A 13607-nucleotide genomic window follows, 5' to 3' on the forward strand; every position below is an offset into this window, starting at 1 on the left:
CTGTGGCTCATTGGAGCTGCTTTTTTCTTCAGTCTTGTGTAACAGTGACAGTTGTGTAAAAGGGAAAAATAAAAAAAAAGGAAAGCACTGGTAACGCTGGCATGAAAAGATATTTGTTTCTGCAGCAGTCAACAGCCACACAGCAGCTCTGTGCTCTTTTGCACAAAAGGAACAGGCTTGTTGTGCTCTGTGTGGTCACCTGGGGTCAACCCATGGTGTCAGCCTGGCCTCCTATTGCAGTCCTACATGAACAGCTCCTGCTTCAAAGTCTGCTGTGCGGTGCAAAGCAACCAAGGCAGTTGTTATCTGAATGACAAACATAGGCTCATGAACCCGAGTCCCAAGCACAGACCACCCTATCAAAACAGGTCCCCAGGCTACAGGGAGTCTTCCTACAGGTTCACAGACAACATGTTTTTCCTCTCAGGCCAAGTATTAGCAGTGGTTTCATATACTCATGCACACAGAGCTGGATTCAGGTGCTCAGAAATATTATGGGTGCCCTTCTCTGGACAGCACTAATGACCCCTGGTACCATGGTATCCCTGTGACCACAGTGACCAGGATACTTCTCCATCCTTCCAAGTGTTGTTGTTGGTGTAGGACATGGCTTATCTACTTCCATGGCTCAAGCACTGAAGGTGGACTCCCATCGAGAGTATGAGCTGCCCCATTTCATGGAGATGAGTCTGGACATAAAGAAAAGCCTTTTTCCCAGGATGACAGTGAAGCAGTGGAACAGGTTGCACACAGATCTTGTGCAGTCTCTATCTTCGGAGGATTTCAAGATCCAACCAGATAAAGCCCTATGCAATCCAGTCTGACCTCAAGGACAGGACTTCCTGAGGTCCTCTCCAATTTAAATTATCCTAGTAAGCCTTTGTAAAGAAGGGTGGCAGATACTGAATGAGGACAGACACTAAATCTCCATGCATATATGAGTTCTGAGACCTATCCACTACTTTGGAGAATGCATGCAAGTCTTGGTCCCACAGCTTTCTTGAGCAAACAATTCCCACTCCTTTGAGCAGCAATTAGCCCCATCAGAGGAGCAAATCTCAGTCACGAATGCAGAGGCTTAGTGGCTTGATGTAAGAGTGACAGAACTGACAGGGCAAAGATCAGCTCACTCTCTCCTATAGGACCTGGTGGCTGAATGTGTAAACAAAAATGATCCCTCATTTTCAGTAAATTCTCAATACTTTGCATTACATTTTGAAGGGAATAATTCACCAAAGTACATTAAAAGCTCTTCACCCTCTAATCTTCCTCTGTGCCCTCCTCAGGGAATGAAAAGCCATTACAGTGATGCTTTGAGAGAGGTGGCACTTTAGGATATGCCTGTGGGCATGATGCAGTGCTCTGTGGACATGGCCATATTTGTTTCTTGTCAAAGCTAACCTGAGCAGGGAAGGGAATAGGTTCACTAACGTCACAACCTGGATGGTATAATTCAGGTGGGAGCAAAGATTTTTGCTTTTCAAGGGTCCTGACTCCTTTCCTACCACTTCTGCCCAAATTTCAGCCTTTATGTAACTGGGAGGTTTCCAGGGTTCATGTTATCCTGGGTCACAAGTGTCAGAGATTTCACTTTTTTGCCTCAGATGAAGGGGATAACTGTGGTGGGAAAGCATGTTGCAGGTTCCAAAGCTGCCTGTGATTGAAAACCCAGCAGGTACTCACAGGATGTATGCGATGACCCCGATGGACCAGCAGTCCACTGCTTTGCTGTAGGGTTTCTGGGCCAGCACTTCAGGAGCTGAAAATAAAAAGCCAAACAAGCACATGTTACAAGACCAAACATTTGATTGTGGTTCAGAGGTAGGACCCTAAAACTTGAATCGTAACTGGGAGGTTTCCAGGGTTCATGTTATCCTGGGTCACAAGTGTCAGAGATTTCACTTTTTTGCCTCAGATGAAGGGGATAACTGTGTGGTAGGAAAGCATGTTGCAGGTTCCAAAGCTGCCTGTGGTTGAAAACCCAGCAGGTACTCACAGGATGTATGCGATGACCCCGATGGACCAGCAGTCCACTGCTTTGCTGTAGGGTTTCTGGGCCAGCACTTCAGGAGCTGAAAATAAAAAGCCAAACAAGCACATGTTACAAGACCAAACATTTGATTGTGGTTCAGAGGTAGGACCCTAAAACTTGAATCTCCCTGAGACCTTGTGTTGCCCTCCACTTACGGTGCTTGCATTTGCAAATATCCTGATGTTTTTTAAGCTCATGTTCTCACAAAGAAGGATGACTCCTGAAGTGGAGCAAATTCCCCATTTTCTGACTCCAAGGACAGAAAACGAAACCAAGCACAGAAAAATGCATGAGAGGCAGGGACACACCACCTCCTTATCAGAGGAACTGATGTCTTGGAGAAAAACGAGGTCAGGCTTTGCACTGGTGCTGAGATGCACATTTGCACTGACAGCCTCTCAGCTCCGCCACGTTGCGCTGCCAAATCGAGGATTTCATGAGGCAACTCAGAAAGTGCAGCGTGTCAGGGAGGCGATAAACCACATCTGCAGGAGAGGAAGGCGAGCTGTGACCACACGGTCCAACAGCTGCCTTCCAACGCCTGCTGGGTGTCAGTCAGGGGGATCTGTCCTTCTGCCTCTGGGAACACAGACACCTCAGAGGAGGAGATGAAAACCAGCAGGAATTGGACGCATGCACAAAGAGACTGAGCCTTCTGCGTCTATAGCTTTCAGCCACCATAGCCTGAATTTTGTTATAAATGAGAGCCTGGGCATTTACTGAAACTCTTCGTGGGTCTGCTTTACTCTCTTACACCAGTGAGAGTTTAAAAGGTGCATTTTTCTGTTTGGGAGCCTGGAGCATTATGTTTCCTCTGTTGGCAGCTTTCAGTGCAAATGCTTAAACCTAAATTTTAAAACCCTGTGACTCTAATCTTTTCCATGTAAAGAAGCTTTTGCTTTTTTTCAAAGCAAAATGTCCACAATAATGCAAGAAATCATGGCTTGTGGCATTCCCAGAGCAGGCTTGCCATACTGGGTTTTAAAAAGCACGGTATTTTCTCTGAGTACTTTGGAACTGAAATGCTGCAAAAAAATCACGAAGGGGCAAGTTCCAACAAAAATATTTCTTTGGGGTAACACCTTCCCCTGCTAGGAGTCTTACCAACATCAAAGCAGTTAGTTACTTGAAGAATGGTGGAAAATTTGTGAAGCACATAAGTGTATTAAAATCTGAGGCTCACATTTAGTTGCTGCATAGACTTTGGTGTACTGATGACAACTCTCCAAAGAGTTATCTTCTTAAGCTAGACAAGTCAACAAAACTAAGGGAAAAACTGCCAGCAAAAAAAAGAACAGGAAGCAATGAGAAACAGAAAAGGCTTCTGGTGCCTGGACATCAGAGCTTACAGAAGGGAGTGGAGGGAAGACAGTGCATGAGGCAGATGAAGGCATCCAGACTGCACTTCCGCAAGCAGCAGAATGGTGGAAATGGTCAAGGCACACTGAGGAGACATTGTAAAAGGAAGAAAATCCAGAGAGATGTGGATAAAAATATAGCTGGCAGCCTGATTATGAAGACTCTTGAACACTGGGATATGTCCCAATCTGCAGCACAGGGTAAGTATCACCCCAGACTTCAAGTCGTCCAGCAAGCTTGGATCACTGCATGTATAAGGAATTAAAATGATGGTGTTGTTATATCGTTAATCCTCATGCACTGTTGTAGCATGTGATTACTCCAACACCTATCCACTGCATGCCAAAGGAGGTTTCCTTCCACCGTACCTAGCATGAATGGCCCAAGATGCTTGGCAGCAACCTGCACCCCAGTTTCCCAAGAAGCCCCTGACTCCTTCCTGGACATGGACGTGCTGCTGTAGTCTATCAAGATAAAGGTCAAAATGTTCTTACTACAAGATGGGACAGAGCTGTGGAAATACAAAAGGAGTCTTCAGTTTTCACCCAAAAGGTAACTCCTTTCCCATGGCTGCGTCAGGGTCTGTGTGTCAGGTTGGTGCTAGACAGTCCAGTGGGGGTGAATTTGAATAAGAACTTGGTATAAAAGAATAAAGCACTGGACAGCCATCCTATTTGGTCTGCGATGGCCTCCCAGATAACCTGGCAAGATGGCAGAGTCTGACAAATGTACATTTTTCTTGTATAAACCAGTTGTACCTCAAAGTGCTGAGGACAACCTTCCCAGACAACCCTCATGTCCTTTAACCTGACCCTTTATTTCCTGAGCCATCCAAACTTGCCTCCAAGTTTTCCTCTAAAACGAACCTTTTTTAAAAAAACTGTGCATAAAGAGGGTTTGTGAGACTCCTTCTTTTTTTGTCCCATCCCTTACGAATGAATGTTGTGACAAAATATGCTGAAGAAGGAAGGTAATTTTCCCCTGTCCTTAGGTGATTAAATGTCTTCCAACTCTGTAGTCCTTCCAAATTCCCAATATTTTATTCACATACCTCTTTTACCTTTGCATGTCTGCTCCTGTTTGCATAATTTCCAAGACTGGTAAACATTACACATCTTATATTCCCCAAAGAAAATATTATGCAAATGGCTCCTGAGCACCAAGGATCCTAGCGAGCTCCTGACATTACACAGATATGTCACATTAACATAACAGAAAACAAATCTGAGATGAGGGTACGTGAACTATATAAAGATCCTTCCTCTTAAAACATCAAAAATGTTCTGGGGCATTTCTCTCTGTTTTAACGGAATGAAGAGCATTGATAACAGATAGTTGCTGGTGTGGATGGTGGATGTGATGTAGGTAAGAACAGCAGAGGATCAAGCCCAGAGCAACTGTGAGGCTATTACCTCCCCTTTGATAAACTTATGAAGAAAGGCAGGAGATAGAAATAATTATTTTAAGGCCAAATGGCTGCTTTTGATTTTTGTTCCAAAGAGCAGACATGCAACAGGAACAGAAGAACATAGCTAAGCATCATCTGTCTCAGATATACAGAGAAGACGGAAATATTTAAGGAGCTGAAAAACAAGTCAGAGGGGCTCTTAGAAATGACGGTAGATCAGTGCCAAAAGGCAAAAGCAGGAGATGTAATAAACAAAATCCAAGAGCTGACGGCATTAAAGGAATGACACAGATGATTGAGGAGACAAAACAGCAGTAAGGAGAACAGGAAAGTCAAAGCTCCCATTTGTGATGTTGGGGAAACGCCAGCTGAGCTTCCAGTCTTGCACTTCCCCATGAAATGACTGTGGGCTCAAATGCTACACAACAGTCAGCTGGAAATGGGGAAGTCAATGAAGCAAACTCGGACCCTTTCTCCACATCCAGGAACTGTGTTTCAGGCCAACACGTTGCATGTAAAATATTGGGTAGTGGTCCCAGGGCCTCATCCCACCTGCAGGTATGCGAAGTTGTGCTTTCCAGGACACTCCACATCCAGACCAGATGATCTGCTCTTTTACAGTTTGGGTTTTCTTTGTTCAGTTATGTTTTGTTTTTAATAAGAGGAAAAATCAAAAGGATTGTCTCAAATGGAGTTTTTAAGAAAAGGTACAGCACAGGAACATTTGGAAACCTTTCAGAGCAGTATGCCATTACCCTCTGTGAGCGCAGCTATGCTAATAAGCTCCCAAAAAATGCAGCTGGTGGATGCCAAAAACAGCAATCCATGTTCTTGCAAAGAGCTCAAGTGATGGGGATTGCTCTGATACTTTAAGCCTGTTGAGCAAACCGTACAAGTCATGAGGGTGCCTGTTCTTCATACCAGCCTCATACATAAAAGCAATTCTCCTTCACTCCCATGATGGTGCTACTCCCAGCAGATTTTGCTATCTCACAAGAACTCAGCCTAATGCTATTTTTTAGATGGCTTCCCACAAGCTGCATGCCAGAAGGAATGAGGCCTTTGAACAAAGGGTGATGGTTTTGAAGATCCCCATAGGAGGGACAAATCAGCAGGCTGCCGTAAGTGTGGGAGGAATAAAAAGATCCAAATAGGGTTAAAATAACCAGGGACCTGTTTATGTTTGGCAGAGACACAGCTCAACTGGCCAAGGAAATTGGCCTGGTGCAAGCCAGGACTGTAGTTCAGCTGGTAACTATTTTAGTGCCAGTTTCCATCACGTAGGCAGGTCCTGCAACTAAAGAAGGGGAAATGTGAATGCACAGGTACAAGATGGCCATCCCAGAGGGAAGGTGGGCAATGGTGAGATCCTTCCCCTCCGAGAGGGAAGAGGAGAATTTGTAAGGCACACCAAAAGCAGATGATGCCGGGCCCGTTGCCTGGGACTTGCAGGTACCAATTTGGGGATGGACAGAGAGAAACAACCCTGCATGACTGAGAAGATGGTTGGGTGCACAAAGGGCCAACCCAGCCCGTCTCCTGAAGCCAAAGATGGTGCAAGAGCAGCATGAGCTCCCCTGCTGCCATACAAAGCGTCTTCCTCATGGTGCAAACAGGCTAAGAGGCACATGAAGCAGCTTCACCACAAGACCAGAGTCCCTCTTCCACTGACTCCTGAGATGTAAACAACTTATTTCCCCTCTTTCACACCATCCTCCAGTGTTCATCTTGTTCTGGTTGGCCAAGACTTTGCAGTTGGGTGCTGCTTCAGAAGGCATGCAGGGTTTGGGTGCAGTTCTGCTGACTTCTTGTGCTCCTGTTGTTCCTATTTCACATTGCTGAGCCAGATTTAGGTAGCCGTCGTGGAACGTAATGCAGCTACAACCACACACAAGCAAGCCCTGTTTCAGGATACGGTGATGGAGCTCAACGATTGCACTGTCACAAGGTTGTGCCTGGTGAAAGCGGTTCCCATGCTTTATTTTTACTTCATTACTCATGTTACTGCCTAAACAACTCCTGGGGTTCCTTTTTGCTAACAAGGATATTCCAAAGGCTTACTGAATATTTTCAAACTTTTGGCTCAAAGGATAACGAACAAGTCAAAATTCAACATGAAAATCTATTGCTTACTTAAAAGCTTTGGTTTCGCAAAGGGCTAAGAGAAATGCATGGCTTTGATATGACCTGAAATTGCTACTGGGTTTCTGGCAGAGCTGAAAGGTGTGAAATCACCTTTCATAAAAGCACTATAGAGAATAAAAACAGTGACTGAGGTAGGGTGCACAGGGACCAACCATACATCCAGGGTCCAGTCCAACCTCTACAACAGGCAAGCACAAAAAAATTTTACTTGAAGTTGGGTTGGGACTCAGAGCAAGAATTTTAAATCTCAGGAGGATTAAGATATTATCCAGCCACAAACATAGTTCATAATTCACATTTCTGCAAAAGGAGATCAGATTGCCTGAGACAGGCTTTCTAACATTTTTTCCAAACTTTTCAATGATCATAAGCACCTCGTGAGTCTAAGTCCCATCTGCAGAAGTAACCAAAGCTTTTGAGAGAACAACTCTCATGGAAAGTCAGTCAGTGAGGCCCAATTCCCAAACAGCCAAAATCTCTTCAGAGGAATTTGCTGAGTGACTGGAGTCACCTCCTGGTGAGTGTCCAACCTGACACACCTTGAGGGTGACTCATTTTCAGGCAGTTTTGAGCACCTTATTCATCAAAATCAGGTTCTTATAACCAGTCTCAAGCCGAGCAGTCCATGACAGATCGCTAATAACTTATACCGATCTTGCCCATGGTCACAGAGATCACTCAGGGTTTTGAAAATGCCTCTTCTTCTCCAGTCCAGAAGATGGGGTGGGATCCATGCAAGCCAGTCCACACACCTAATCTGCAATTCAATGAGCCACACAGGCTGCCTCATGTTACCAAATTTAGGTGCTATCTGAAAGTGAGCACCTAGTCCCAACTAGACTCCTTCCATGAAAAATGGAGAGAGATAAGAGTCCTAAACAGATAAGAAAATGGAAAATCTTTTCCTTAGAAGAGGTTGCATTATCAGGCCCCCTTTTCAGTAAGCAAACATTCAGATTTGCATCTTACAAGAGTGCCTCAACTAAATCTAATTGTGTTTAATTACCCTAACCATCATCTTTTCACCATAGGACCAAATTCTCTAACAGAACTCCTGAAAGAAGGAGATCTCTGAACTCTTGCAGCAATTTAATTTGTAAGGTAGAGCCTTAAAAGCTAATGTGCTAATGCACTACTGGTTATGCACATTTTAGATATACTCTAATTTGATAAGTAACACTTTGATTTTCAGAAAGAAAATTGATATTTATTAAGAAGTTTAATTATAAGTACACCCTCCCCAGATGAATTTCTGAACCATATAAACAGGAATTTAGTGTCTTCAGGTACCACTCTTCTTGGAGACGAAACTAAGAAAAGCTGAGTTAAAAACTGAAACACACAGAGCTGAAAGTATATCCTAATCAGGGAAATTAGGCAGAAATGACAGGGGCCTTGCACACTTTCGAATACTTGCAAAGCGCAACAGACACGAGTGAAGATCAGGTCTGCTAGCAAGTCAGAAGCTTGTCCAGTCACAAGCAGGATCTGACTGGGTCCGTTTCCGGAGATGAAGAAGTATAAATAGTAGCAGATTTTAATGACTTCTTAACTAAGCCCTGGGAGCCTTTGGCATTGGATGTGTGCCTAATTTTTTTTCCAGGAATTTAAAAGCAAAGTGGTTAAACTGACAAAAATAATCAATGCATCATAAAATCTTAGAAAATGAGATCTTCTACATATCTTTAAAGAAAAGTGCCATGGATTGCATAGCAAGTGATGAATTCCTGAGTGTTACTTCCGCACTAGGCAAAACATCTCGGAAAAACTCAAAAAGAGTTGGCAGAGAGGACACTTCATGGTCCAGCACTGTGGCCAGTGTCTGCCCCAACCCAGACGAGGACACATACTCTTGTTGTGCTATTAGGAGGAAGGACTCTTACAGTTATTTGAGGGCCTTTTAGGGAGGTGCTGCAAATTGGAGTGGTGCTGGAAGGCATGAAACCTTTTGGATGCAGACAAATTGCAGACCACCTATGCAGAATCCCTGCCATCAGGTGTAACCCTCATGGAGGCCCATTTGTGGGCATCACCACAGTGACTGACAACAAAAATTTTCTGTCCTTGGAAAATGTTGTCTGGGCAACCAATTATATTTTTTAAAAAAGGTGCACTAAAGAGGAGCTGTCTACTATGCAAAAGAGAAATAGAACAAATATTTAAAGAGGTTTTCTTTGTGAGACAGGGGAAAACTCCTGTCAGCGCTTCAGAAATAAGTGGCCGTGACCTCTTGAACCACGATGAGTAAATCCTGCCCTCAGTAAGGTAACAACGGGCCTGGAGGCACTTGTGTAGCTATCAGCGCCCAGGCCATGAGTAATGAGAGCTCTCAAACGTCTCTCAAAGCACTACAATTTGTGTCACATGCTCCGAGAGCTTCCTCTCCAAAATAGCAAGTTTTCTTATGTAAATGGCATGCTGAGAGGCCATATGAGATCACTCAGGGCCCAAGCAAAGTCGCACTCCCTCATTTTCATCAGTGCTTCAGCAAACATCATCTGAGCTACCCTGCCTCTGTCTCGCAGACTTATTCTAGTCAGTGCCCATTTCAGAGCAAAATAAAACATGTTAATTAAGGACAGAAGAGCTGACAGCAAGAATTATGAAAATTGCTGCCCCAGCTCAATTCCTGCTAGTGCTTTGGAAGAAGATTTCCAGTCTGGTGTGATTACACGAGACAGCTATTCAGAGTGCATCCTGACTCATATGTCTTAAAATAAAGAAACGATAGGCTGATGGAAACCAAAGAAATCTGTTCCTTTTCCTGATGTTATCAGGATAGAGTATGCCTGTGCAGCATGAAGATAATGCCCGGAAAAAGGTATTCCTGGGACAAACCTGGATCACTGTGTCATAATCACATCATCTGTAGAAGCTATACCACGGTATCACCAGAGCCATGAAAACACAGGTGAGGTGGCAGCTACAAAGCAAAAGGAGCCTCTCTGGAAAACATCAGGTCTTTCTTGCTGGAATGATTCAAGACAAATCTATCCCTGGGGAAGCCACTGTCATTTTAGTTTCATGGATTTCATGCATACCCCAGAGATTAATTTTTCCATCTCAGCTGGCTAGCTAGGTATTGGAGGAGGCACACACTTGCTGGACCCACCTCATGCATGAAGTGAGCCTTTTAAATGGTGTTTGCTCAAACAGACCCTGCCATATAATTCACACATTCAATTACTTTCATTTTTTTAAAAGGATGCCAGTGAACGCACTTGCTTATCCGTAGCTTGGTACAATCACTACTGAATGAACAGAATAGTAAAGAACAAATGATAGAAAACAGTTTAATGCTACCCAGGAAGGCCTGAGGATCTAAAGAGTTTTTGTTTACAGAGAGCTAGGAGTCAGTAACTCAACAGGGTCGTAACGGAGGATTAAAGAACACGTCTGAATAAATGTAGCTCTTTCATTTTACTATCTTCTATCAGAGGAATCTGTTAAGTGCTACCTTTTATGAGTCAAATAATGTTACATTAGGTAAAGCTTCTTGGTTTTATAGGTGCTTGCATAATCAACGCATTTGAGGATATTCTTTATGTGCTCCTAATTTAGCTACAGGCAGCATCTTTGAGAAAACTCATTTTGGGAACGATTTAAATAATGAAAATGAATCCCACAACCTCTGAGCGGGATTTCAGGATGGGGACCCCAAGGAGAAGAGCACACAAGGCAGGGCACCAGCAGCTTCTGAAATCAAATGAACATCTATAAAATCTCATGTGCACTATGTTGTGGCACTAGAAAACGAGTATGATTCCCTCTTCACTATGTGTCTGTATTGTGGCTGGGAAGAGTAGATGGACAGTATAAACAAACCTCTCTCTTACCAACATAGCCAGGAGTCCCACAGGCAGTGGACATCACGTCTCCTTTGCCCTCCATCTTTGACAATCCAAAATCACTGATCATGATTTTTGACTCTTCATCCTGACTGTAGTAAAGCAGGTTCTCGGGCTAGAAAGGAGAACAAGCAAAATGCATTTTGAATATATAAGTCCAGTAACAACACCTCTTGGTTGGTGTGTTGCATTTAATACAATCCTTAGTTACATCATACATTATTATAATTTGGATCTCCTAAATCCTAAAGAGTTGCTCTTACAATCTGTATGGAGAACATCTCCAGACTCCTGCATGGCAACTAATGGAAGAAGCTGATATCTTGAGCTTTGAGTAACTTTCCTGGGATAACAAACTTCTCCTTTGGCACCCCAAATAAGAACTAAGGCTCATCCCTTACTTATGATAATAGTGTAATGAAAAAAAATTATACGGCATTTAAAAAAGAAAAAGGAAAGCAGTAGGTATTTGAAAATTTTTGTATCTTCTCCACTGGAAATAAGAGAGGAAATGCCTTTACAGTTAACAGAGTTACAGCAAGAATGTTTTAGCTAGAGCTGATTAGGAAAAAATACCACAGGACTAAACACAGCAACTTGTTTATGCTGAGAGAAAACCAGAGTCTCTTCACAAGGCCCTGTGACTTTATGCCGATGTCAGGAGGGTTGGAGAGCACAACCAAACTCCATCTGCCACAGCGTAGTCCTCCATTCATATGTTTGGAATGTGCTACTGCTATACAGCAAAGCCCCAGCATGAAGCCACGTAGCGATGGCTTTATCCATGGGACATGAAGGCCATGAGAGGATTGAGAAGTTGTACCCACAGCTGTGAGCCAGCTGGGACCGAGACAAAACGGGAAATGATTCCATTCACAAAAATAATTACAAAGTTTTACCATTTATGTTTCTTTCTCATGAGATCTCAAAAGTCCAGTGCTTTAACTGGCCGTTATAATGCTGACACTGTTTTTAGACACTGCGGGAGTCAGTTTTATGCCATGGTCTGCCCTGGGTTGGAGTTACTCCTGAATTTTACCAGTGCACTTCTGATATGCTGAGCTGGTATAAAGGGAAAGACAATTATTTCCCAATGATCTCTGCTAATTCACCTCAGGCCCCCACTTACTCATATTTAGTAAAGCCAAGAAACTCACCCATTTAAAACTCAAACTGGTTTAAAACCCATTTAAAAGAACTCTGGTTCTTTAAGCTGGTTAATTCTAAAAGCATTAACAAGGTGGCTGTGTACCAAGTGGAGCTGCTCAAGCCTTTCAGTCCTTTGGTACCTCCTGAACTTCCCTGGACTTCATCTGCTGCCATCTCCTGCATTCTGCTGCTGCGCTATTTAGATCAGAGACTTGGAGCACAGATCTGCTTCTCCCAACTACAGCAAGTACTATTTTGGTATCTGAATAACACATAATTACAATAAATAATTGTTACAGATGTTTCAAGGGTTGCATTTTTGAAGAGTGGATTCCTTCCCAGAGTTTCATTTTGGGGGCTCACAATTTGAAACTTGCACTTATCTTGATATTTTGAGATCATAAAAAGCCTTATTATATCCCTATTTTTGCCATTATGGTATGTTTGTGCTAACAGAAATTCAGAGCAGGTGTTACTCATATACCACATTTTATGAGTCATTTTAACAACTGATATGATACTGACAAAAACTTGCAAACAACAAGAAAGAGAGGGGAAAAGAGCTAGCCTTTGTCTCAAAATACCACTGGAGAAGGTTGATTTGATCTAAATTCAGCATGTCCTTACATAAACTCTGAAAGTAATCTGTAGATGAATCCACTTCCCAATTACCAGATGTCATATTTTATTATAGGAACATTTTAATAAGATCAATCTGTTTTAAAGTGGGAGCTGCAGCCTTCCTTTAAATGATAAAGACAGGAATCTTAAGAGCTTGTCCAACTGAATATCTGAATTCAGTCTGACTCAAACCTTCCTCAAAAACCTCTGGTTGCAGAAAAAATCCTGAAGTGATTTCCTACAAATTGAACTTGAAAGAAAGCTGATCATGTTGAAATACTAAACAACGCTTCCATACTGAAATGTGGTGGAACTCTAACAAATACAAGGATATTTATTTCTACGTGCTTCAGCACAAGAGCAGGAAATGAATGGGAACTGAGGGCAACATGTGAGGACTGCAGGAGATGGAAGTGCCTACCAGTGCCTTCTTTCAGAAAACCTATTATTTGGGACTGTTAGGACTAAACTGCACAACACTGAGGAAATATTATCTGCCGACATCAGTGTGTAATTTCCTTCAGTGGATTCAATGTTTTGTCTTACAAATGTGTCATACCAATGCTATAAAAAATGTATATAATCTACTCTATCTTTTGAAGTGAAGATCATAGGATGCCCACTTCTGGCAGAGGTGTCCAGTACTGAGGAAAGTCCCTTGCAGCAGAAAGGTGTGGAAAAGCTCACAATCGCAGAGGAGCAACCCCTATACAGGAAAAATATTCACATCTGGAGTCAAAGAGTGGCAGAAGAAAAAGACTCTGTTCAGGTTTTCACAAAATGAGGCCATGTCTGCCTATCTTGGGCACTGCTCCACCTTGGTGCTAGTTGTTGCACCAATAATGGGCTCTACTCCATGCAGCATTTCACATCAGTGCTAATTTTGGAGGAGATAAAAAGCAAATAAATAGTATCTCTCATTGCTACCATTTTTCATCCAGCTTAAGGAAAACCAGTGAGGTCACACTGCTGGCATTACAATATTCGCTAAGAGGACTTGCCAAAATTTGCTAACATGTCACAGAATCACAGAATCACAGAACGT

General features: G+C 42.9%; 1 protein-coding gene across 1 annotated transcript in view; it reads right to left on the reverse strand.

Moving 5' to 3' along the window:
* Nucleotides 1–10907, reverse strand: part of CAMK1D (calcium/calmodulin-dependent protein kinase ID) — a gene marked incomplete at its 5' end in the record, with an annotated part of 36312 nt that extends 25405 nt beyond the window's left edge. The window contains 2 exons of the mRNA XM_010179377.1: nucleotides 1997–2072; nucleotides 10781–10907. Coding sequence (XP_010177679.1) covers nucleotides 1997–2072; nucleotides 10781–10907 — 203 coding nt within the window. The remainder of the gene's footprint in view (nucleotides 1–1996; nucleotides 2073–10780) is intronic.
* Between the last annotated feature and the right edge of the window lie 2700 nt (nucleotides 10908–13607).

Source organism: Mesitornis unicolor, unplaced genomic scaffold (assembly GCF_000695765.1).
Source record: "Mesitornis unicolor isolate BGI_N332 unplaced genomic scaffold, ASM69576v1 scaffold102, whole genome shotgun sequence".
Lineage (NCBI taxonomy): Eukaryota > Metazoa > Chordata > Aves > Mesitornithiformes > Mesitornithidae > Mesitornis > Mesitornis unicolor.